The sequence below is a fragment of the Chelonia mydas genome, chromosome 3 (assembly GCF_015237465.2).
Source record: "Chelonia mydas isolate rCheMyd1 chromosome 3, rCheMyd1.pri.v2, whole genome shotgun sequence".
Taxonomy (NCBI): Eukaryota; Metazoa; Chordata; order Testudines; family Cheloniidae; genus Chelonia; species Chelonia mydas.
The window spans coordinates 131010225-131033656 of NC_057851.1; the positions used below are offsets into that span (position 1 = coordinate 131010225).

Sequence of the window (23432 nt, forward strand, 5' to 3'; positions counted from 1 at the left end):
CTAGTCTCTTCCATTTTTCTCTGTCATTTGCTGCTGCTTCCATCTGCTCTACATTGTTGAGATTGACTGACTGTTCTGCCCTCCCCGCTAGGGGATCTTTGTAAGGTTTCTCTTGGGCCACCCTCATTTCCTCAGACCAGTTGGTTCCCACTTGACAGCTTCATGTGGGAATCTGTATGTTGGCATCCGGAGTACATGCCCCAAATACATGTTTTCACTGATGTCCCAGAATGTCGAGTCTATAATTAGTTGTCCATCTCCCTCATGATCTGCAAGATGTTTGAAACATTGTTCTCGCACTCCAGTAACTAACTTTAAAGTGTTTTCTTGCTGCCAGCATCAAACTTTTCAGGGTTCAGGCTTCCAGAGACTGGCTTTCACCAGGTGCCTTCATGCAGCATGAGGGATCAGTGCTGGTCTCTGCTAAGCAGCCATTTTTACGAGGAGGGCTTCTGCAAATTCAGATACAGCATAGACACTGGTGTGTTGGTTCCACTCTCTGCCTGCAATAGTACTGTAAGCACATTCCATTCTTTTCATTTCTTCCATATCAAGCAGCCAGGAGAATCATGATCTGATGTAACCCTCTTTTTATTAATGAGACATTGTTTTTGAGATTGTTGTTCAGCACCCTGAGTGTCTTTGCAGAGGGTGCTTTATAAATGATGATAATGGGTGATTGTTACAAAGGTTAAAAAGAAAAGGATATGGTAATTCTACTTTTTCAGTTACATTAAATACAAAACAGTTGCCGTCTGTCATTAGATATCAAATATAATTCCCAGATCCAGCTTATTAGATTTTTAGGTCACATTATTCTAAGTCATGATATCTGTTCATTCCGGTGGGCAATGATTCTATCAATGGAGACTAGAACTGGTCACAAAATAGGCTTTTTTAGCTGAAAATTCCATTTTTGGCAAAAAATCAAAACCAGAAATATTTTGATTAGGAAATGCTCCCATGCTGCCTCATGGAAGTTGTAGTTGGGGTACGTTATGTTCCTATTCACCTCTATAGGCTGTTGTCCCTGCTCAGACAACATCTCCTATGAAGCACCATAGTCTCCTTTCACGTAAGGGAAATAGTTGCACTGGGAGTCACTGGCCATAGTACATCATGGGAGATGTAGTCTGGCTGGGTAGCCTGGCCCATAGAATGGGGACATGAAGAAATAGATCTGCAACTCCCAAGAAACACCACAGTAGGATATCGGAATAAAAATATTTTGTTTTTTGGGTATTTGCTTTTTCTATGAAAAATCAAAAATGTCCACAGAAAGCAGGTACTTTTTGTGGGGAAAAAAACTGTTTTGTCAAAAACTCCAATTTTCTGTTGTAAAAGTTTAGACAGAAAATTTTCCGTCCGCTCCAGTCGAGACTGTAGAACACAGCTGACTATACCACCAACATGCAAGGGCCTTCAGAGACCCTAGTTTATTTCTTGATGGATGACTCCTCATTTCTCTTGTAATGCAGTTTGTCTGTTACTTTTGTGTATACAGTATTCTAATGATTTCCATATACAATTAAGCAATTGAATATAGTTAATGACTATACCTAATATTCTCAATACAAATTTTTGTTTATTTTTTGCCATTTATTCACCTACTTTTAGTGTATGTCATATAAAGTTATTTAAAATATTTTTAAAAATATTTTAATTGTAGAATTATTAAGGGGCACTACTAGACTCACCGTAATGAAGACTGAAGCTAGCTTCCTGATGAAGGCCCTAAGACAGCAAATTATTAAACAAACACTAAGTACTTTGAATCAAAGCCATTAGCCTGATGTTAAAAACTCACCCCCTAACTTCACCAGAAATTTGACTTTCCACATTTTACCCAAGGGAAGACTTTTTCTGGAAAGATTGATACAAATTACTGAGAAGTTTTAGAAACACAGGGTGTCAACATTTCCCATAATTTGCTTATTAAAAAGAATTTCCTAATGGAATTTTTGCCTAGTTTTCATCTATAAACATCAACCTTCTCCTGTAGTGTTTAATGACTAGGAAAAGACTTTTCATTTGGGTTTTGAAATATTTAAAGTTATCATGTAAATACCCAAACCCAGATGACTATACAAGTTGTGTGTGTGTATGTATAATTTATGAATAAAACCATCACAAAATATGTCAGCATAGTAATAATGTGCATATTTCTAAACTGTGTTCCTTTGGGATGACTGACTGTAGGCTGTCCTAATGTTACATTCACCCTTGTAGTTCACTCATAGCATCTCAAGGGACACCTACCACTTAATACAATGGCCCCAAATCTGACCTTGTTTGTTTGGGGTCAATTTTGCTGAGCATTCTGTCTTTGACAAAGGGCTTTGACAAAGTCCTGGCTGGGATGATTTAGTTGGTGTTGGTTCTGCTTTGAGCAGGGGATTGGACTAGATGACCTCCTGAGGTCTCTTCCAACCCTAATCTTCTATGATTCTGTGATTCTGTGATTTGTAGATGAGGATAGGTTTGTGTCCAATACAAGCATTAGCACAGGGATGACCTTCGCTGGCAATACTTAGGTGAGTGTTTAATAATAGACTAGATGAAGAACAAAGTAAACCTGCTTGCCAGTTCCCAAGAGAAATGTTCTCCCCAGGAAAATTAAAATGTTATGACATGGGAAGCATGGGATGTGCTTGTCTGAATTGTGTTTTCATTGTTCACAATGCACCATACAGAGAACAAAAAGTTTCCCCACTGAATTTTCCAAAAGACTTTTTTCTAAATTATTGCCTTAGCAGTCATTAATTTATAATTCTCTCATTCTAACCAGGGGGCCAGATTCTGCAAACTGCTGAACATCCTCGGCATCCCATTGATTTCAATGGGAGCTGAGAGTGCTCAGAGCTTTGCTAGATCTGGCTTTTATTCTCTCTGGTTTATATTCCAGTCCTGATATATTTAGTAATTTTGTTTTCTCTTGGTAAATGCTTTTCTATAGTGACTCATGAGAACCTTTTCAAAAAGGGAGACGGAGTGAAGTCAAGGGCCTTGAAGCTTTGGACCAACAGTAAGTAATGTGTTGTTTTTATATGTGTGTGTGTGTGTATAATATATCTTGATTCTGTTTTTTAATTTATAAATTGTAATCAGCTCTCCAAACTACAGATGCATGCACCGAACATAAAAAGATGAAACTTCAACAGTTTCTGAGTGCTATTAAAAGAAAAAAGACAGTAATGCAAATCACAGAAAATGTTCAGAGCCACTGAACAGAGAATGTATACAGAGGTGAATTTCCTTGATTAGACTTCCCTCCTGTAGATAAATCATTGCTCTTCTCTGCACAGTAAATACCTACATGTATTTGTGTAACAGTTTAATAACACTTAATAGCAAATGCAAAATTGCATAGTCTTCTATATACCAACAGATCATTCTGCTTCTGCTGATCAGGCTGAAGGTCTGCCTTGCAACTTGTAAACGAGAGACTGAGAAAGGTGGGGGCTATTCCAGGCTGCTGAGCCACGTGACACAGTGGGGATAATAAGCAGCAGCAGTGAGCTGGAGCTGGGCTTCTCTGGAGACTCAGCCACAGGGACCTGCAGCAGCAGCAGAGTGGGAGGGAGGGGAGTGAAGGTCATCACAGTTCAGCTCATACCTGTATCCTGACAGCTTCAACCTGTCCTGCCAGCAAGACTCATCAGTATTAACACCCTCTCACCCTGAAAAAAGAAAAAAAGAAAGAAGGAAGCAGGGAAAAAACACCACTGCCTGAAATCGAAGAAAAAAGTGAAAAATAAAAATCAAGTAATAAAAGCCACAGCAAGTGTAGAGTTGAATCTGGTCCTTGAACAATATGAACCAGATAGAAACAAGTATGCAGTACAGCTATGAATATGAAGATGATGAGTATATGATCCAAGAGGAAGAATGGGATAGGGACATGCTCCTGGACCCAGCATGGGAGAAACAGCAAAGGAAGGTCAGGAAAGAAAATAAACTGTGTGTCTGTCGATGTGTGTCTGTGGAATAATAATCACAGCCTTATTATAACACTTTATCTTGTAGCTGTAAATGAATGTGCACTAGTGAATTCAAGTGCTATAATTTTTGCAAAGGAATCTATGATCAGTTTTACTCTTTATATAAACATTTTTAGCTATGTTGTTATATATAGCTTATGAAATAGTCCTTCACTTTCACTTTTAGAATTCTTATATATAAATGGAGGCTGTATATGAAATCAAATGAATATCATGAAAGTTTTTTGATACACTTTGATTCAATATTTTTCATGCTCACATTGGCTGTTGGCGGAGATTTTAACCATTCCTAAAATCACTTTCTGGGCCATATTTTCAAAAAGTGGCCTCTGAATTTGTGTAAATTCACCTGATTGCCTGTAAAAATAAGGTAGTTGAAAGTGTAAATGAGAAGCTATGCCTGCAATTATCCGAAATGCACTTGCAACCACATGTTTCCAGGAACAAACTGAGAGACCACTTTTGAAATTAAGGTCCTCTGAGTTGACTCGTATTAGAATTTACTGTCAAATCCAGTGGAACAGTCTGGTTAAGAAAATATAGTCTTGGGAAATGTTCAGGCTGAGGTTTCAAAAATCTCTTTATTTACTGAGTTAGGGACTGAAAGGTACCCAGCTGTCGTCCTACCAACTTACAGAGACAACTCTGTAAATGCCCTGAGCATCCTACTGTGAGGAAATGCTTCTTACCTTCTGAATTTTGAAAAACAGTTGTACCAGCATAGAGGCTGCTGATGCTCGGTTGCTGAGTACAGGTGGTATTTATAATCTTATCAGCAACTTGATTAACAGTTTTGATACTCCACTAGATAATCACTAATACGGCTTCATTAAAACATGAAAAAGTAGAAATCACCTAAGCTGTTGCATAAGCAGCACATGGGAAAGGGATGATCACATCCGATGAAGTGAGCTGTAGCTCACGAAAGCTTATGCCAAATAAATTTGTTAGTCTCTAAGGTGCCACAAGTCCTCCTTTTCTTTTTGCGAATACAGACTAACGAGGCTGCTACTCTGAAACCTGTGAAATATTTCTGTTATTTCCTAAAGTAACAGATAATGTTGAAATTCATAGCTGTAAGATCTGGAGTTATGAGGTCATCTGCTAATTGCAGAAATAAAATATGTGGTATCCATCAGGCAACTGGGCCAAATTCTGTCCTTTGCTATGTGTGAGGAGCTCCCATTGAAAATTTCAGTGGAAGTTGCATATGTGTATCTGAAGGTAGAATTCAGCCTATTGAACACCTACCCTCTGTATATAACCTCTTTCTCAATGTAAGAGCAATTAGTTGCTTTTACCAGGAGACTAAGGGTGAAATCCTGACCATAGGTCAATGAGTCTTTTTTCCCCATTAAATTCAATAGGGCAAGGATTTCACCCTAAATTTCTACTTCTAGCAAAATTGCAAACCTTTCTCCTCCCTTTATTTTTTGTTTTTGTGAGTTTAGTTTTCAGGACCTGGCATGGTAGCATCTGTTCAGATACTACTGTGTGTAGGTAATGTGCACTCTGTGGGATGTCTTGAATACTGGTCTTTACATCTGTTATTTCAATTGTATCCTCCAGACCAGTAATAAAACTACACCAGTCTACATCACTTAGATTTAGTTTAGTTGGACTTTATTTTTTTATCTGGTGAGCAAGTGATTCTGATGCACTGTAACCTATGTGGCAATTAAAGTATGGAAGGCTTTTCAGTATTAGAAAATTGACGTTGTTCATTTTGTAAAGTATGGTACTTATAGTTCCTCTGAGGACCTAATACAGTTTCTTATGCAGCAAAAAACCACATTGCATAACAACTGCAGTTTTGTACAACAGTTTTGTATTTCCAAGTAGCATCAGCTAGATTTACTTTTCTTGAAAATATTGAATTCATAAGACCGCAGCATCCAGGATAAAACTGATCCTGTGTCCCATTTGAGTCTATGTTCTTGGCAGAGTGGGCAGATCCACAGAATGCTGTGGTAAGAAGACAAAGTACTGAGGGGTTTTTAATAGTGTGGCAGTTGAATAACTCTTGGACACTCCAGAAGAGTTTTCCTACAGTGAAAACCAGATATGCAGAAAATCTGGGTTTATTTTTGTTAGCAGTTAATCTGTTGCACATTTTTAACATTTGTTTGGGGGGGTGGAGGGAGTAGGACAGGGAAACACTCATGTGAATCACCAACCGTGAACTCAGCGTTTCTATCTCTTGTTCTATACCAGTTTGATTTTTCACTCCAGTTCGACAATGCTTCCGTGGAAAGTTAGCAGTTCAGAGCACATCAATAGATTAGCTATATTGTGGTTTTGTTTCTTTGTCTGCCATGTGCATTTAAAACAAATGCCAAAGTGATGCATACATTTAAAAATAACTAAGAGAGGGCATTCTTATTCCTTGGTTTAGAAAGGAGTCTGATAGTATATTTTCTCCTGGATTAATAATATCTCAATAGATGGCCTGATGGATCTGAAGTGATCTAAGGGTGTCAAAATCGTTTTTTCAGGGTGCTAAAATAAGTTACGGAAAGTACTTTCCCCATTCCCATATTTACCGGAGAAGGCTGTATATGCTTGGGTGGGCACAAAGCTTTGTTCAAATATAATAATGAATAGTGATCTCAGTGCAACCCTGGCAGTTGGCAGCATATATGTTCTATGAGACAATCTTGGAAGAGGACAAAAATAAATGCCATTGTTTCTATTGTGGGCTGCCCTCTCCAGACTTGCCATTTCACTGATATGCATGGTATGAGATCTGTCAACAGATGCTGGTAACACACGATGACGTCCATAGGATTACAATGGATATGACGCTAATTATAACCACAGCTCATAGGGTATTATGATCTGCAGTAATCCAGGCTCTTGCTGTGGAATTCTTTGTTGCAGAAGTCTCAGTTAAATATGATGTACATTGTACAAAAGGAAGCTGGGGGGTAGCTTTGCTGTATCTGTTGTGAACGTGAACTGCAAATTGAAAGCTTCAGTTGGTGCAAAGTTTAACCTGTGTAAAAGGACACCACTAAAGTGCAGCAGTTGGCAGTATACAATATTAGATGCTAATGGTGCAAAACATAATTGGGGATTGTGGGGTTTGAATTTCAAACAGAGGTTTGAAAGGATTAAATTATGAGATTATTAATATGTCTTCATTATGCCGTGTGTAGAGGTGCTTCCAATACATGCTGATCAGAAAAGTTCAATTTTTGTGTCTTGTTTTCATCTTCTGGAGAAAGTGAACAGAGTCAATTAGTACTTTGGAGGTTTACTGCTTAATAAAAACACAGTGCTTTGCCATTGTCAATATGCACTTTGCTTGCTCGCTCGTTTAAAAAATATTCTGCAAGTGATGTGGATGTAGACACTTGTTCATTTGAACCTAAAAGGAAGCCATCAAGCACAGTTTATATTGGGCCACTTACTGGTCATGGGAGATAATACCTTTCAGTCATTGCCAAGCTGGGCTGGATATGAATCGAAAGCCATACTTGCTGACTATGGAAAATTTAAAAGCCTAAGATTTCCCTTCTGATTTCTGCTGTTTCAAAACAAAAACCTGATATCTAATACATTTCAATAAAATATTTCAGTAATAATTCAATTGGGAAAAGACTATCAATTTACTTTAGGCAAATTGGGACAATGGTAAACTCAAGAACTGAAGTCCTGTATTCTTTGCTGCCTGCCCCTTCGGTTTTAATGAATGTCATCTTTACAGCTGGCATCTGATCCTGTGACACCGATGGCTGTGGCATCACCAAATGTCTTGAGATTCTGGAGTCAGTCTCAAAGGCTTTTGGAGTATTCTCAGGCTGAGGCTTGGGTGAAAAGACTGAGTATCAGCATGTATGTTGAAGACATTGAGGTGAAAGGCATTATATCCCTTGAGCCCAGGTTTCCCCACAAAGGGCATGACGTTGATATTTCAGGGTCATCAATTGGATTAAAATTATAGGTGGCTTTTTAAAATAAATTCTGTTGCCTTTTATTATTTATGTCATATATAGAAACAAGTGCTCTCGAATTTTTAGACATAGGTAGGGAGACAAAGGTCAATCTTTCGGTTCTGTGTTTGTACAGTGCCTAGCACAGTGGAGTTCTGGTCCTTGACCAGGGCTCATAGGCACTATCACAATGTAAATAATAATTATTAATAAGATTCCTGCCTCAAGAAACCTACAGTCCTAACACTGATGGGGCTGTGTCTTGGTGCTGAGGGTTCCAGGGGTAGTAATTTACAGGGGAAGTATTTTGTTACTCTAGTAAATTTGTTTTCATTTGTACGAAGCTATATCACTATTTCTTCATTTATTCCCTTTTTAGCTAACTTGCTTGTTTGTTTCCCACTAGCGCTCTCTAATGCCAACTACTTAACACTGTGCTTGCAGCCGTCTATTTTTCATTTGTTTAATCCCAGTTAAAATATTTCACATAAAGTGGGATTTTCAAAAGCACACTTTTTGACTTCACTTTTACTCCCCTTGAAATCAATGGTAAAAATGGGTGCATGGCTGTCATTGACCCAGCTGTGCTGTAGAGTCCAATTGCGCAAGACCCTTACATCTGTGCAGAGTCCCACTGGAGTCAGTGTGTTTCTGCACGGATGCAGCAGTTCACCCACACAGATCAGAGTGAAGGATGGGTGCTCTTACGAATAACAGCTTCAAATGTTATGGAAAATTCAGTGCTTACCTTTTATCTTAACAAAGCAAGAGTATGCTGTTGAGAATAGTATTTGCAATTCTAAATCGGGGGGGTTGCCACTCAGGGAGGTATATTAAGCTGGCTTTTTAAAATGCTGAGTCCTGTCCTGAGATGATGCTGAGTCCTGTCCTGAGAGATTTTTGTCCTGAGATGCCCCTGTAACTCCTATTTAATATTAATGGGAGTTATACATATGAATTGAGAGCAGACTGTAACTCCAAGTATGCAAACCTCTATTGAATAATTAGGTTCATCCATATTATTTCAACCTTTAACATACATGGAATTTAAATACTTAATTTCATATAGTTAAACACTGCTTGTATTACAGTTGATTTCTGGGCACCAGACACATTGTTTATTTAAAGGAATATATGGATATGTATTAAATACTATGAGTTAAGATATTCAACATTAGCAAGTCAGGAGATCCAAAAGGTAATCCTACAGCCTCGTTTGCTGTAACCCTGCTTTTAAAATATGTGGTTGTAATTGTTTTCCATTGGGAAAAGTTTCTTTTTCTTCCTTGCATTCTCACTATAAAGACAATATGTCAGAAGGGATTTTGCTCAAACTTAAAAACAAATTATCTTTGACCAGAGACCAAGAATAGATAACTTCTTAAAGGATGAACGTTTTGGAAAAGTTATGAGAGTAGAAAAATGGAATGACCGTAATGGACACTGCTTTGGTCACACTGATGATCTTTCATATTGTGTATTAATAGGAGAAATGCTGGTCTTTTCTGCTTTTATTAACCAGATATAAAGATGTATTTGGTTAAAACGCCAAACCTGGCAGAAAGTATATATTGACTTCAGATACATTTACGTAAGAAAACAGACTGTTTTATTGAATATTCTTATCCTGTGTTTACAGAATTATAATAGTTCATGGGGTAATAAGCTGTTATTGATACTTTATGTATTGGAATTTTTATTATGTTAACCTGTTCAATGTGATATTAAAATACAATGACTTATAACCCCAAGCCTGTTTTTACTGTATTTTCTGTGTCAAGGAGAACAGAATGCTGCATTCTAGAGACTATCTCAGAAGTGGGTGATAAGTGTGTGACTCTGGGGGACTTGTATGCAGAGCCACCTTTACATCAGTGCCTCCTAGTGGGAGTGCAGGGCTGAGAGTGGGATGTCTGTTTTGGCAGTGACAGATAAACAAGAAGACCTGAAATATAGGGAAGAGGGAGAAGTTGTGTGCTGGGAGCCCATCTAGAAATCTTTGTGCTCCTGATCTAGTGCTACCTAGGCAGATAGATGCATGGAAGCTCATGATTCTTTTGAGTAGAAACATTGCCACCTTCACAGTAAAGGACAGAAAGATTTATCTGATGCCTAAGTTTTATTTTTAGACAGCTTTTGTCATATAATGATTTATTGCTATGGGTTTTTTTAAACCTTGACATAAAACATTCTTGTTTGTTATTAAAGGAAATCATAAGCCTTTGGGATAAAGAAAAGATCTGAAGGTTGTGGACAGGTGCAATTCACTCTTCAGGATATCTGTACTACAAGGGAATATGCAGACTAGGGCAGTGTGTATGCCAGAAATCTGTATGTCTCATACCATCCTTTGCAGTACTTCAGGCATGATTGTCTATCGTTGTCCTATAAATTAACAGAAAGTGTACTGGAACAAGATTTCTGGCCTTAGTTATACTATTATAGACAAAGCCAGCACAAGAAGTCTTAATCTTATTTACACTGGTGGTATAAAGGGTTCTTTTAAGGTGGGTGTAAATTTAATTTCTGCTTAATTTAAGGCCTTTTTACACTGCTAGAGTAGCACCAAAGGGCCTTAATGTAAACAAGAATAAATCTCACAGTATTTATTTAGGCTAAATCCTGTACTCTTGCATGAAAAACTCCTTTTGATTTCACTGGGGAGTAGGCACGTGTGAAGACTGCCAGAACAGAACAGGCTCGTCAGGAAAAAAACACATTGTTTTGTATCCTACTAAATATCCAATCTTTGGCAATATACAGATTAATTTTTCCTTTATGATGCATTAATTTGGCATGTAAATCCTGTAATTACAACCTCCATCATACTAGAAAATAAGAAAAGTTTGCATTTTAGAAGTATAGGCACAGAAAACTCTCTTAGGAAAGACTAGTCACCATTATGGACCAAATTATCCATCTAGTTAAACGTGTGCAACTTAATTGAGTTCAGCGGCATTGCACTGATGAACAGGAATGAAGAGAAATTGACTCTATAAATCTGTAGGCAACATCTGTAAATAGTTACAGTAGATTTCACTCCAGAGTCCATGCTGGCTTCCACCAGTGTAGCCTCAGTAGAAATACCCCTCCTTCTTGAAAAGTCTGACAGGGTGAGGAGAAGTTTAAAGTGATGGAAGGCAGCAGCCCCATTCCTCACCTCTGGGATAAAAGAGGTGATCAAGCCTGGGTTGCACACACTGTGGATAAAATAGGAAAAAGAAATTAAATGGGTGCCAGGACTGGTTGGAGATCACTAGGAAAATTAGGAAATGTAGAAATATTACTGTTATACTTAAGGGTGCCCCAGGACACCACTGTTGTTATTTGGAGTATAATAGTATCCACAGATTGTGATAGGCACCTTCCAATTGCAGGTTGACTTTGCATTGAGAGTTGGGTAGGCAGACCTGTGCCTGTGCGGAGCCCCATTGAAATAAATGGCTCTATGTATCTGCAGAGGTCTGCTCATGAAGATTCATGGACATATAGTATATGAAGACAAGCTCTGCCCTGAAGAGTTTCCAGCAATGTGATACAGACAGCAGGGTCTCCTTATGCCCACATGGAATCCCATTGAATTTAATGGGGCTCTATACAGGCACCTGTAGGGCAGGGCCTAAGGAAACAAGTAGTGTTTGAAGGGTAAGGGAGAGGGATGAAAACACAGTCTTTAAAAATAAATAAATATCAACATTCCCGCTACTTCACTACCTAGCCAATATTAATTGGCAATTTTTTGTCGGCATTACAGTAGATGTGTGTCTCTAGATAAGTGGCTTTACAGACTAACTTAGGGAAGGGATTCCGTTTGTAAGGAGTGCCATGGAGGGAAGTACAAAGACAGTTGTGGGAGATCATATCTCATGTGACCCGCAGAGTCCTAAAATGCAACTCCCAGCCATCCTTTCCCTGTATCCTCTGGCTGAGAACACAGTTGATAAACTGCCAAGTTTTTAATTGCTGGTGAATTAAAGCAGCAAAAAGCAAACAATTTATATTTATCAGGTTTATTTATCAACAGGTTCAAGTGAATATCATGGTTGTGTGCATTTAAAAAAAGGAATGATGTGCCTATAATATGAAAATTAGGTGCAGCCGCTGGGCTCGGGGCAAGCATCCAACATGGATCTTAGCATCGCAAACTTTCCGCACCCCGAGGCTAAGGTGTTTTTCTCAAGTTGGTCAGGGTTTTCCTCTTTTAAACAGAAGAGAATGTTGGTTGTTGAGAAGTTATTATATATTAACTATTTTCTAGTATTATGCCTTAAATTATAGATTCTGATCCTACGAAGGGACCCACAAACAGAGAGCCCTACTCTTGTGCAGCATCCTGCGGAAAGTAGTAGGGCTCCATGTAGGAGTCGGGGCTGTGTACGTGGATTGTTTTGCAGGATTAGGCCCTTAGAGATTGGTTTTAAGTTAAAATAGTAACATGCTGAATTCCTTTTGCTAATGTGACTTGTGTGGAATTGTGTCTGAGAGGAGGACACTGAAGCAGTGGCAGCGTGACCATATTTTGTCAGCGTGTTTGATATTTTATCTAAATATTATCAATAAACTCTACTCTGAGGGAGAAATAAATGAAAATTGTGGCCATATGTACCCAGAATATAAAAGAAAATTAAACAGAGCTTTTATGAAACTATCTCAACCAGCAATATTTCATGGTGGCAGAAGTTTATAGTTCTATTGGGAAATCCTTTTAAAAAACCCAAACAAAACACCATTTTATTTTAAGAAATAAGTGCATCGGTGCAGTACCAATATTTATTCATTTATTTTATTCCTTTCAATTTATAGTCATCCTCTAATCTGAATGTAGCACTTTTGCTTTCTAATGGGCAAATTTTGTATTACACTATGCAGTTCTACTGAATTCATTACAATGGGACGGAACAACTGGATTTTAAAAATACTCAGTGTCCTTTATAACACAGCGGGCTACATTTAAGCATTCTAGAACTGAACTTGGTTACAGAGGAATATGTTAGATTATTAATTTCTCTGGCATGTATATATGATACACTCCAGAGAGAAGAATTTAAATGAAGTAGAATTGCCTAAAATGGTTCCTGATAAGGAACATAACTTTGTGGACATCACAGTCAAGTTAATATTGTTCAAAAATTAATTTTCTGGTTTTTTTTAAGTTAATTTAAATATATTGAAAAATATGGGATGATCAGACAGATACCTTTTTCATCATAGTTGGTTTCTAGGAAATATATGCACCTCAGGCTGTTGTAATAAGACACTGGTAATATTTGCATTTGCAAACAGATTTGCATGTATACCAGCTTGGGCCAACCAAGGTTGTTGTTAATGCACTGGAGCTCTCTAAAAGAAAAAGCATTGATGGATTTTAGTATACATCGAACTGAGACCATTGGGCAGAGCCATTCACAATGTCATCAGGCACTGTGCAATGGTCCCTTTTCAGTTTATAAAATCAGGCATGAATTTAAGAAGATTACCTATTCCACATTATTTAACAGGAAAATACAACTGAACGATCACCTTCTGTGACTGTGCTTCTGTTCCTATACAGTAACTTTTCCCTGTGGTACTGGAAGCAACTCTTTTTTAAACTAACTAGGGTGGCATGATTCTAATAATTCTCAAACTACTGGTGGGAAAGAATTACTGTGTAGGACCCGAGGTTCAGTTGCTGTCAGTGGTGATTTTCCTCTCTTGCTGGGGATGTTGGAACAGGAGAGAGAGCCTGAATAATCAGGTGAAGGAGAGGGAAGTAGAGCGAAATGAAAAGAGAGAGAATTGAGAGGGAGGGAGATTGAAACTAAGGACAGATACCAAACAGCTGAAGGGAGATTAGAAACCAGAGACCAGCCATGCCTGCTGATTGTGTGTGTGTGGGGGGGGGGGGGGGGGGAGGGGGGGGGGGAGGAGCCGGCTTCAGCAGTTTTACTGATCGTGCTCAGTCTGTATGACCATGCTCAATACAAGCCAAGTACCAAATCTGGAGGGGCATGTGACCCTGCATGCGCCCCCCTCCCCATGTGTCACCTCTGCTAGAAAGACACACAACCTGAGAAGTGTAAGAAAGAAATGTAGGGATATAATAAGAGACATGGTGGATAGGGCAATATCTTTTATTGAACCAGCTTCTCTGTTGCTGAAAGAGACAAGCTTTAGAGCTACACAGAGCTCTTCAGCAGGTCAGGGAAAGGCACTCAGAGTGTCACAGCCAAATACAAGGTAGAACAGATTGTTTAGTATAAGTAGCTAACACATATTTTAAGAGACCATTCAAGGTAAAGTGACCTGTTAACACCTCTCCAGTCACAGGACAAAAAAGTGGGGTTAGTGGATTACAAATTGCTGTAATAAAAGACATAAAGCCAGCGTCTTTATTAAGACCATGATTTTTAGTGTCTAGCAAAGTTATGAATTTAAGCACCCAGGCTCGTCTTTTGAAGGTTTTGTGCAGGTTTCCTTTGAGGATGATGACTAATAGATCAGATACAGATAGATGACTGATAGATCATTTTGTGATGTGTTCACCCACAGGTGATATGATGTTTTTTGTCATTTATCATTTTTCTGTTTGAAAAATACCTAGCACTTTCATACTTTTTGATCAAATATTTTGCACGCACATAACTGAAAAACAACTGGCGCTAGAAAGACCAAACATTAAATCTAGGTCTTTAAAGATAAAAACCACTGTGCCAACAACTCCACGATATTGCCCTTGCCCTATAATGCAAATTCATTCTTCCTTTTCCACCAGATTTTTCCTTCCAACCTTTTCAGCTACCATACCACATTACAGAAAAAGATCAAAGATGATAAAGCTTGAATTAGTGGTGAGAAACATTCTTCAGTGTTTATCATGAAAAGAGAAGGTGGAGTGTGAATGGTTCACCCTCCATTGGCTAACTCAAGCAGTTCTTCCAAAAACCCAAACTTTTTAATACTTCAAATTGCAAAGTTACGTAGTAGGCAGAACACTGTCACGAAAATTTAACAACAAAATCTACTTGCTTGCCCCATTTTACCATGATAATTGATAATCATTAAAAGAATAATATTTTACTTTAAAAATTTTTTCACGAGGGTGAGTGGGTAAGTAGAATTTTAGAAAATTACAATAGGAGTTAAAGACTGACAATATTTTGCATAGCTCTATGATAAATCCTTGCCATTGTTTTTGGAGTCACACTTACCAATACCTCTGATTTGGGGCTGTCTACATAGGCAATTTGACCTTGTTGTGGGATTATGTTGTTGTTTATTATTTGTATTACTGTAGCAACTAGAAGCCCTAGGCATGGCCTAAGATCCCATTGTGCTTGGTGCTATATAAACATAGAACAAAAAGACAGTACCTGTCCCAAAGATTTTACCCGTTTTGGTTCTGTCTGTGTAGATGGAACCAAACCATATTTTAGCCACATTACTGAATCGTGTTACAGTCCTGTCACTAATGCATTCTAACCCAACAGGGGCAACCGGATGTAATTTGATGGCTTGTGTTGCATAGCACAGAAGGGATCTAATGGTCTCCTTGGCCTTAAAAATCTATTACTCTGACATGATTAGATGACAACTGTGTTAAAATATGATACTTGACATAGTAAATGTCCCACAGTGGTGTGTTTTTTGTCTGTTTTTTTAAAGAATAGTACAATATGCTTAAGTCAATGTAAGCTGAGGGTACATTAGAGGACAAATGAACAGTTATCCAGAAAACCAGGCCAAATTTCAACCCTATTTTCAGAAATAGCTGCCTAAAAATTAGGCTCTCAGTTCTTGTTTAGGGTCTCGGTTCAGGAAAAGACTTCCACATGTGCTTAAATCCATCCCTACATAGGCCAAGCACATGCCTACAGTTAAGCATGTGTTTAAGTGCTGCCCTGGATGAGGATGCTTTCCTAAACTGGTACCTAAATAAGTACCCTGATTTTTCAAAAGTATTGAACACCCAGACTCATCAGTTCCCACTGAATTCAATAGGAACTGCAGGCTATGCAGCACTTCTGAAAATCAGGGCACTTATTTAGGAACCTAAACAAGGGTTTAGGAGCGTATCTTTGGGCAAACTTTTTTGAAAATCTTGGTCCCAGCATAGCTTTCTGGTGCTGGAAAGGCTAATAATTTGCACATTTTTATGTGAGAGGACAAGGAACTTACTGTTTGTAGATAACCAATAATCACCTGCATGGCGTGTGAGCAAAGAAAACATAAATGCTGGTGCAGCTTTGAGGGATTTTTTAAGCTATGGGTCTTTCTTCAGGCTGTGGAAAACCTGTAGGGTCAAATTTCAATCCCAGCTGTAGCTAGATAAACTTCAGTGGAGTTACGTCAGAAATCAGTTTGGCCCCATCTATCTATTCTATTTAATGTCTTTATCTACACATATAGTGTATTATGTATCTGTCATCAGGGTTTCGGCGAGCTACTAGAATTATTAAAAACAAACAAACAAAACACCATACAAATAGTCTGAAGATTGTACTTTCTGCCTTTGCCTTGTGGCCTGTGTTTCCATGACGCAAAGCGGCCCCATAGTCAAAATGTTTTATGACCAGAAAACATGCACTTTAACAAAGAACTTCTATGTTTACTTGACAAAGGATTTGCTCATTACAAATTCAGCGCTCACTCTAAAAACAGATGTTCCTGCTCCCTGCATTTGAGCTGCTGCTGTTTATTATTTTTTTCTATTGATTCTGGTTAGGTTCTCCAAGCAAAAACAAGTTAGTTAATACCATTTTGTGTGCATATATAATGATGATATCTATTTATAGTCTCTGAGTAAGATATTTAAAAGTACCTTCGTGGCTTTGGCACACAAGTCCCATTTTCAAAAATGACTTAGGCATTTTAGTCCTATTGAAAGTCAATGGGACTTAGTGGCCGAAATACATTGGTGCTTTTGAAAATTTTACCCTCTGTCTACTTTGTCACAGAGCAATCGTGTTACTGAGGTTAAAAAATAACCAAGCACAATACATTCTAAATGCACCTCCTATATTTATGCAGTTGTGTTCTAATAATAATAAAAAAGACAAAATCTTTAAAGTATTAAATCTAAAACGAATATTTTTTTTTATTTTCAGTCAGCAACTGTGACTCGGCAGAGAAGTTAACTTTCAGTAGCTGAAGTATATGCTTTGTGTGCTGAGAAATACTGCATTTAATACACACAAGCGGGTTAGGTTACACAGTGAGCTAATGCAGAAAGCTTTTACTTCTGAGAAAGGGACCTCAGTTGAAATCTTGGTTTAGAGAAACTGAATTTGGTAGGCTTGAAATCTGTTATCTAACAGAGTACATATGCATTAATTTACTGTTCAAAAATACTCTGATGTCTGACGATAAATATATCTTCTTATGATCACTTACTAGTAAAAGGATATTAAAACACCAAAAGATCTTCAGACTGCATTGTCTCTTCTGAGTCTCTTCTCACTTTATCGGTGTGGAAGACATGATCTTACGCTCGTGAACATTTTAAAAGCATGTTGATAAACTAAATTATGAAAACTTTTCTATCTACCCTATAACTGGCTGAATCATACACTGGGAGAGGGGGGAGCAGGGGCGTGGCAATGTCGCATATAATTAACAAGAAAAGATAGCACGGTGAAGAAAAAGCCTCAGAGAAAGCAGGGGAGACAGTTGGAAATCCAGTCTACTAAATCTTGGATTAGCCTACTTCAATTAATCCTACTATCTGGAGGGTATACCCTCCGTTTCACCCACCCTATCATTTGGATGTAATTGTTTCCATCACATAACCTTAAATAGCCAAGGATCATTTAAAAATATGTCTGTATGGCATCTTCCATCTTCCAATCATACATCTGTATGTATATATATATCTTCTTACTATATGTTCCATTCTATGCATCCGATGAAGTGAGCTGTAGCCCACGAAAGCTTATGCTCTAATAAATTTGTTAGTCTCTAAGGTGTCACAAGTACTCCTGTTCTTTTTGTAGGAAAAAAGTCAACCAGCACCTACACTGATGGTTCAGGAGGCAATGAAATGCCGGAAGGAGGGTGTTGGGGATCAGATGCTGCTGTTGATGATGGAAGAGCAGTGAGTGGGCCCTGAGACTGGAAAAGGGAACCAGAAATAAAATTCAGTGGTATGAATGTTCATGTGCTGATGATGGGGCACTGGTCATGTTGATTCCCTCTGCTGAACTGACTTGGTGGAGAACTTTATCCAGTGCAGAGGGCATGTGCTCCACCTCAGAGTCCACCTGTGTAATACAGGTGTAGAAGTGCCTCTGCCGAACCATCAGAATAGCTAAGGAGAAGCTTCCTCTGGCACCTCCTCTTTCATCCTGTCTCAATTCTCCCTTTTCTCAGTTCTAGAGGCAGAGACAGACATAGCAGAGCTTATGCAGTTTTTTCTACAAGTGGCTTGCCATAGGAGACTGGCCATGCAGCTGGAATAGACCCTACATGTAAGGTGCAGTACACAGAAAACAGAATGACATCTCCTTTCAGTTAGATCTCTGCGTTCACACCCTTCATCACTCTGCCAAGCTACACATCTTCAGTTGCCCCTAGCCCCTTTAACACTGTGTAGTTCCTTTTCTTGGAATAGCCTCCAGCTTATTGATATCCTTCTGTTATGAAGGTGGCCAGACCTGAATATAATATTCCAGACATGATTTCACTTGAACTATACAGAGGACCGATTACTTCCCTCCTTTGTGACTTGATGCCTTTGCATAGCAACTCAAAATCTCACCGGGTTTGTTTGCTCTCATAGTACATACTATTTTCTTGTCTACCTCGCTACTTCACAGTTTTGCAGGAGTTGAACCTCAAAGGCTTCCCCACATCCTGCTGTTTACTCCAGTGCGGCGTAAATCTGTTTGGGGGCATAGAGATACCTCAGACATCACCATGCTCTACGGTGATCCAAAAAGCACCAGTACACTGTGCTTGCTAAAATATATCTGACACAAAGCTACGTGACCCTGTTAGAAGGAAATGTTTTCTTCAGCAGCACAAATGCCAAATTCTGTCCTCGAGGGCTTGATCCTGCAAGGTGCTGAGTATTGACTGAGAACTGCTGAGTACCCTCCATCCTATTTATATCATTGGGAGTTAAGGGTGCAACACCTTGCAGGTTTGGGCCCCCAGATGCATGCATGGTTTCCATTTACTTAAATGGGATTCACATATACAGGCAGAATTTGGCATTGTACTATATGTAAAACAAAGCACTGTAATGTCTTAATTGTTAAATTATTAAATGCTAGAACAATGTGGCTTACTGGAAGAGATCAGTGTGTTAATGAACTTTTGCTCCAAGGGGAAATACAAAATTAACCTTTGTAAGAATAAAAGACATCAAAGGCTATAGTGTCAAAAACACAGCATTCAAGCCTAGGTATTACAGTTCTGTTCCATCAGTCCTTTTTTCCTATTTCTCTCCTCCCTCCCTCCCTCCCCCCTGCCCAAAATTTTAACCTAATTTAGCAACTTTAGGTCTGGATCTGCTCTTCTCACAAGTTATGTGTGTCAAGCAGTCGTTTTTCACTCAATACTACTTTCAGCATGAGAACACTTGTAAATGTAATAAATTATCCAGTTTCATTCACTTTTTGTAACATATTTTATATTTACAGAACCAACATTTTTGAGTGACACAAAAGGGTCCTTAATTTACCTATTTTAGATACTTAAGTGGCCTCCATCACCATGGTATCTGAGGATATCACAGTCTTTAATATATTTATCCTCACAGCACTCCAGTGAAGTAGTCTATGGATGGGAACTGAGGTATAGAGAGACTTAAGAGTATGTCTACATAGCAAAGAAAAACCCGCATCTGGCCCATGCCAGCTGATTCAAGCTGTGGGGCTGTTTCATTGCTGTGTAGGCTTCCAGGCTCAGGCTGGAGTCAGAGTTCTGAGACCCTTCCATCCAGGCTCCAACCTGAGCCCAGAAGTCTACACAGCAATGAAACAGGTATGCAGCTTGAGCCCCATGAGCCCGCGTCAGCTGGCACAGACCAGTTGTGGGTTTTTCTTTGCTGTGTAGATGTATCCTCGGGAACTTGCCTGGTCCTACAAGAAGTCTGTAGTGTAGTAGGGACTCGAAACCATGGCTCCCAAGTCTCAAGTTAGCACCTTAGCCACTGGATCATGCTTCCTTTCTGATCGATATAGCAATTTAATTTGGGGGCTAATGTACGTGGGAAATTTGTTAGTATTATAGATACTGTATATTGGCATAAGAGATAATATTTATTTAACTGTTATAGTACTAATGTTATACCCTAAGCAGTTAACACAGATTAAAAGAACAGTCTTCAATACTAAAAAAAAATAAAGATCTTAATATTGTTATGGTGGGAGTCATTGGAGGATGTTGTTACACAAAGTATTACCAGTTTGTTTTCTTGGCATGCAAACAGTGTTTGGTCTTTGAAGATATACATATTGTTGTAAGTTTTGTGATGTATAGTCTTTTTGGGGGAGCTGTTGCCAACAGCTGGAGAGTTTGCCCTCAGCTTTACCTTGTCTAGCTAGAGTCAATTCTTTGTGCAGAGTTGCTTCCTGAGGCAGGGCATTGGTGTTGGACTGAGGTTTCTGAAAGCGGGAATTACCTGTATGCCATTTATGACCAACTCTGTTCAAAGATGATTGTGTATAGTATATGTAAACAAGCTATACTATGAAAATACCCAGACTGATGTCTTCTCCAACAGGAAACCAACCTGCAAGACCCAGAAATCTACTACCAATCAGCAGGGTAGTGACCATATTAAGGAACTGAACTCCCTATTTCAATATTAACAAAAGCCTGGAGATTAATTTGTATACTGGGGATTGGATAGCTCAGAATACTGGAGATATGAAGCCTTTCAGTTTTAGATCACAGTTTCCTGGTGCCCTACGCAGCCGCCTGCCTGCTGCTCCAGCCCCTGCTCCGCCTCTTTCCCATGGCCCCCACCCTGCTACACCCCACCCCGCCCCTGCTCTGCCCCAGGCAGCTTTTTTTGGTATTGCATAAAAGTTGAGAACTCCACTGGTTGTGATGGGTTGCCTAGTTGCCTGCTGCAATCAAACTTGTCTTGTAACAAGGCCTGTGTCATCAGTGGTAATGAAACTTTCTGCATGAGAGATGGCACTTGGAATATTATACCTGCTGTTCATCTGAAGTTATAGGTCCCTATGGTGTAATCAGAGAGTCAGATTAACTTGTGAAGGATGCAATGCCATAGGAATGTGAGCGTCAATGGACCATCTCTGAGCACCAGGTATGGTTGATGGAGCCAGGATTTCCAGATGACCATGTCTAAACTGCTGCTGTCCATCCTGAGGTGACAAGCAGTCCTGCGCTGCTGCAGCTTTATTTACTAACTCTGAGACCATGTAAATCTATTATTTTTGTTTGCTAGAACAGGGCCTGTTGGTGTGAGAGAGCGAGAGCTAATGAACTATAATGGAGTTGGCACATTGCTTTGGCTCTCACAGCAAAAGCCCCTGTAGAAATTGGTGAAAGGAGTGAAATTCTGTACACTGGTAATATTTTTCAAGCTAGATTGACAGTATGTTGAACTGTATTCTGTGGCCTTACGTGCAAATTCACACGTTTAGGCTGGTGATTTTTACAATAGTAGGACCTATGAAATGCAACTAAGCAGTTCCATCCAGTAGAGGGTAATACTGTACACAAACACTAGACTGCACGTTACAGTAGCAATTTAGGCGGCTGTGTCATTTCTGGGTTTGTTCCCTTGTGTCTCTAGCTGCAGCATCCTTTGTCTCAGGCTGCAGCACCAATCGTCTTGTCTTGCTACAGGTAATCAGGCTGACCATATGGCTTCCTTGTTTTTCATTATTTTATATTTCAAGTTGTAGTATCTATATTATATAAAATGTTTAATAGTGCTTTAACTGGATGGTATCGCCCTTGTCATCGCCGTGGAGTTTATATTAGGAGTTAATGCTGACAGTTGCAGTATTAACTCTCGCTCCTGCCTTCTTCCAAATCTGAGGCCTGATCCAAAGCCCAGTTAAGTCAATGGAAAAACACCTATTGCTTTCAATTGGCTTTGGATCAGGGCTTGGAGTAGGGATAGTTTTGAGATCTAGGAGGGGAGCCAATATCAGTGCGGCTTCCAGAGTTCAGAGTGAATCATGCAGGCTCTTTGCAGGATTTCCCCGCGGATCTATTGGAATATCCACACTTTTACTGGTAGTCTTATCCCTTCTACAGTGTCATAGACTTTAAGGTCAGAAGGGACTATCATGATCATCTAGTCTGACCTCCTGCACATTGCACGCCACAGAACCTCACCCACCCATTCCTGTAATAGTCCTGAGAAACCCTTCCCTCACAAGATGACAATGAGTTGGGAACAGTGTATGCAGTGATCCACATGCAATTTCCCCTGGAACGTCTCTGCCTGTTGGGTTTTTACAATGCAACCCTTTTTCTGTTGACTCCACTAAAAGAAATCACTAATGGAACTGTAACAAAATGCTTGATGATCTTCTTGACATTTGCCAGTGTCCAGCCTTGGTGGTGATCTCCTAAAGTTATTCTTAAAGTGATATTTAAATGCTTTAGAATCTTCAGCTTTTTTTTTGGCAATAATCAGGCCTGTGAAATGGACATGTAGTCACACAGCGATGGGAGTTGCGTATTTTCCAGGAAACCCTATCCTCACATAGGATTAGACCACCTGCTTTGTAAGGGCTAAAGTCTTCCCTGGCTGTTCTGTGTGCGTAGAATTCCCATTAATGCTATTGGAGCTTACATTTTGTTTACTGAGTGGGGAATGTGCCTCTTTAATTATGCACCTCATGAATAATAGGGTTGTGGGAATCAGTGATGAAAAAGACCTTTCAGTTTATGGAGTCGATCTCCTAGTAGGGTGGACTGTTCACTACTAGAAAAGGAGGACTTGTGGCACCTTAGAGACTAACCAATTTATTTGAGCATAAGCGTTCGTGAGCTACAGCTCACTTCATCGGATGCATCTGATGAAGTGAGCTGTAACTCACAAAAGCTTATGCTCAAATAAATTGGTTAGTCTCTAAGGTGCCACAAGTCCTCCTTTTCTTTTTGAGAATACAGACTAACATGGCTGTTACTCTGAAACCTGTTCACTACTATGATCCAGTGTGGTATCAGTTTAATCTCTGATATGATCACTACTGCACTTTCAGACAGAAGAGCTTAGTAGGGCTTTTCCATCTCTGAATTCTAAGACCTTGTGATTCTTTATTTTCTAGTGCCTTTTCTAGTTTTTCTGGTTCTGCAGTTTAAATGACCTCACTGTCAGGAATTTTTCTGTGATATTTAGCCTAGATTTTCCTTTTCTTGATTTCTTTGAATGACTCTTACGTATGGTACATAATCCCTTGAACCATCCCAGATAGTTCACCCACTTCAAATATTTACGTCCTTTACATAACCAAATTCAGTTAGCAAGTTGCTGTGCTAAACATTAACATTTCACTTGGCCAGTAGAGGACTTCCTGTCACT

General features: G+C 39.1%; 1 protein-coding gene across 1 annotated transcript in view; it reads left to right on the top strand.

The window, feature by feature from the left end:
- The first annotated feature begins 3498 nt into the window (after positions 1 to 3498).
- ACTN2 (actinin alpha 2) overlaps positions 3499 to 23432 on the top strand; it is an 88543-nt gene continuing 68609 nt past the window's right edge. The window contains exon 1 of the mRNA XM_007069004.4: positions 3499 to 3940. Coding sequence (XP_007069066.1) covers positions 3815 to 3940 — 126 coding nt within the window. The 5' untranslated portion in view covers positions 3499 to 3814. The remainder of the gene's footprint in view (positions 3941 to 23432) is intronic.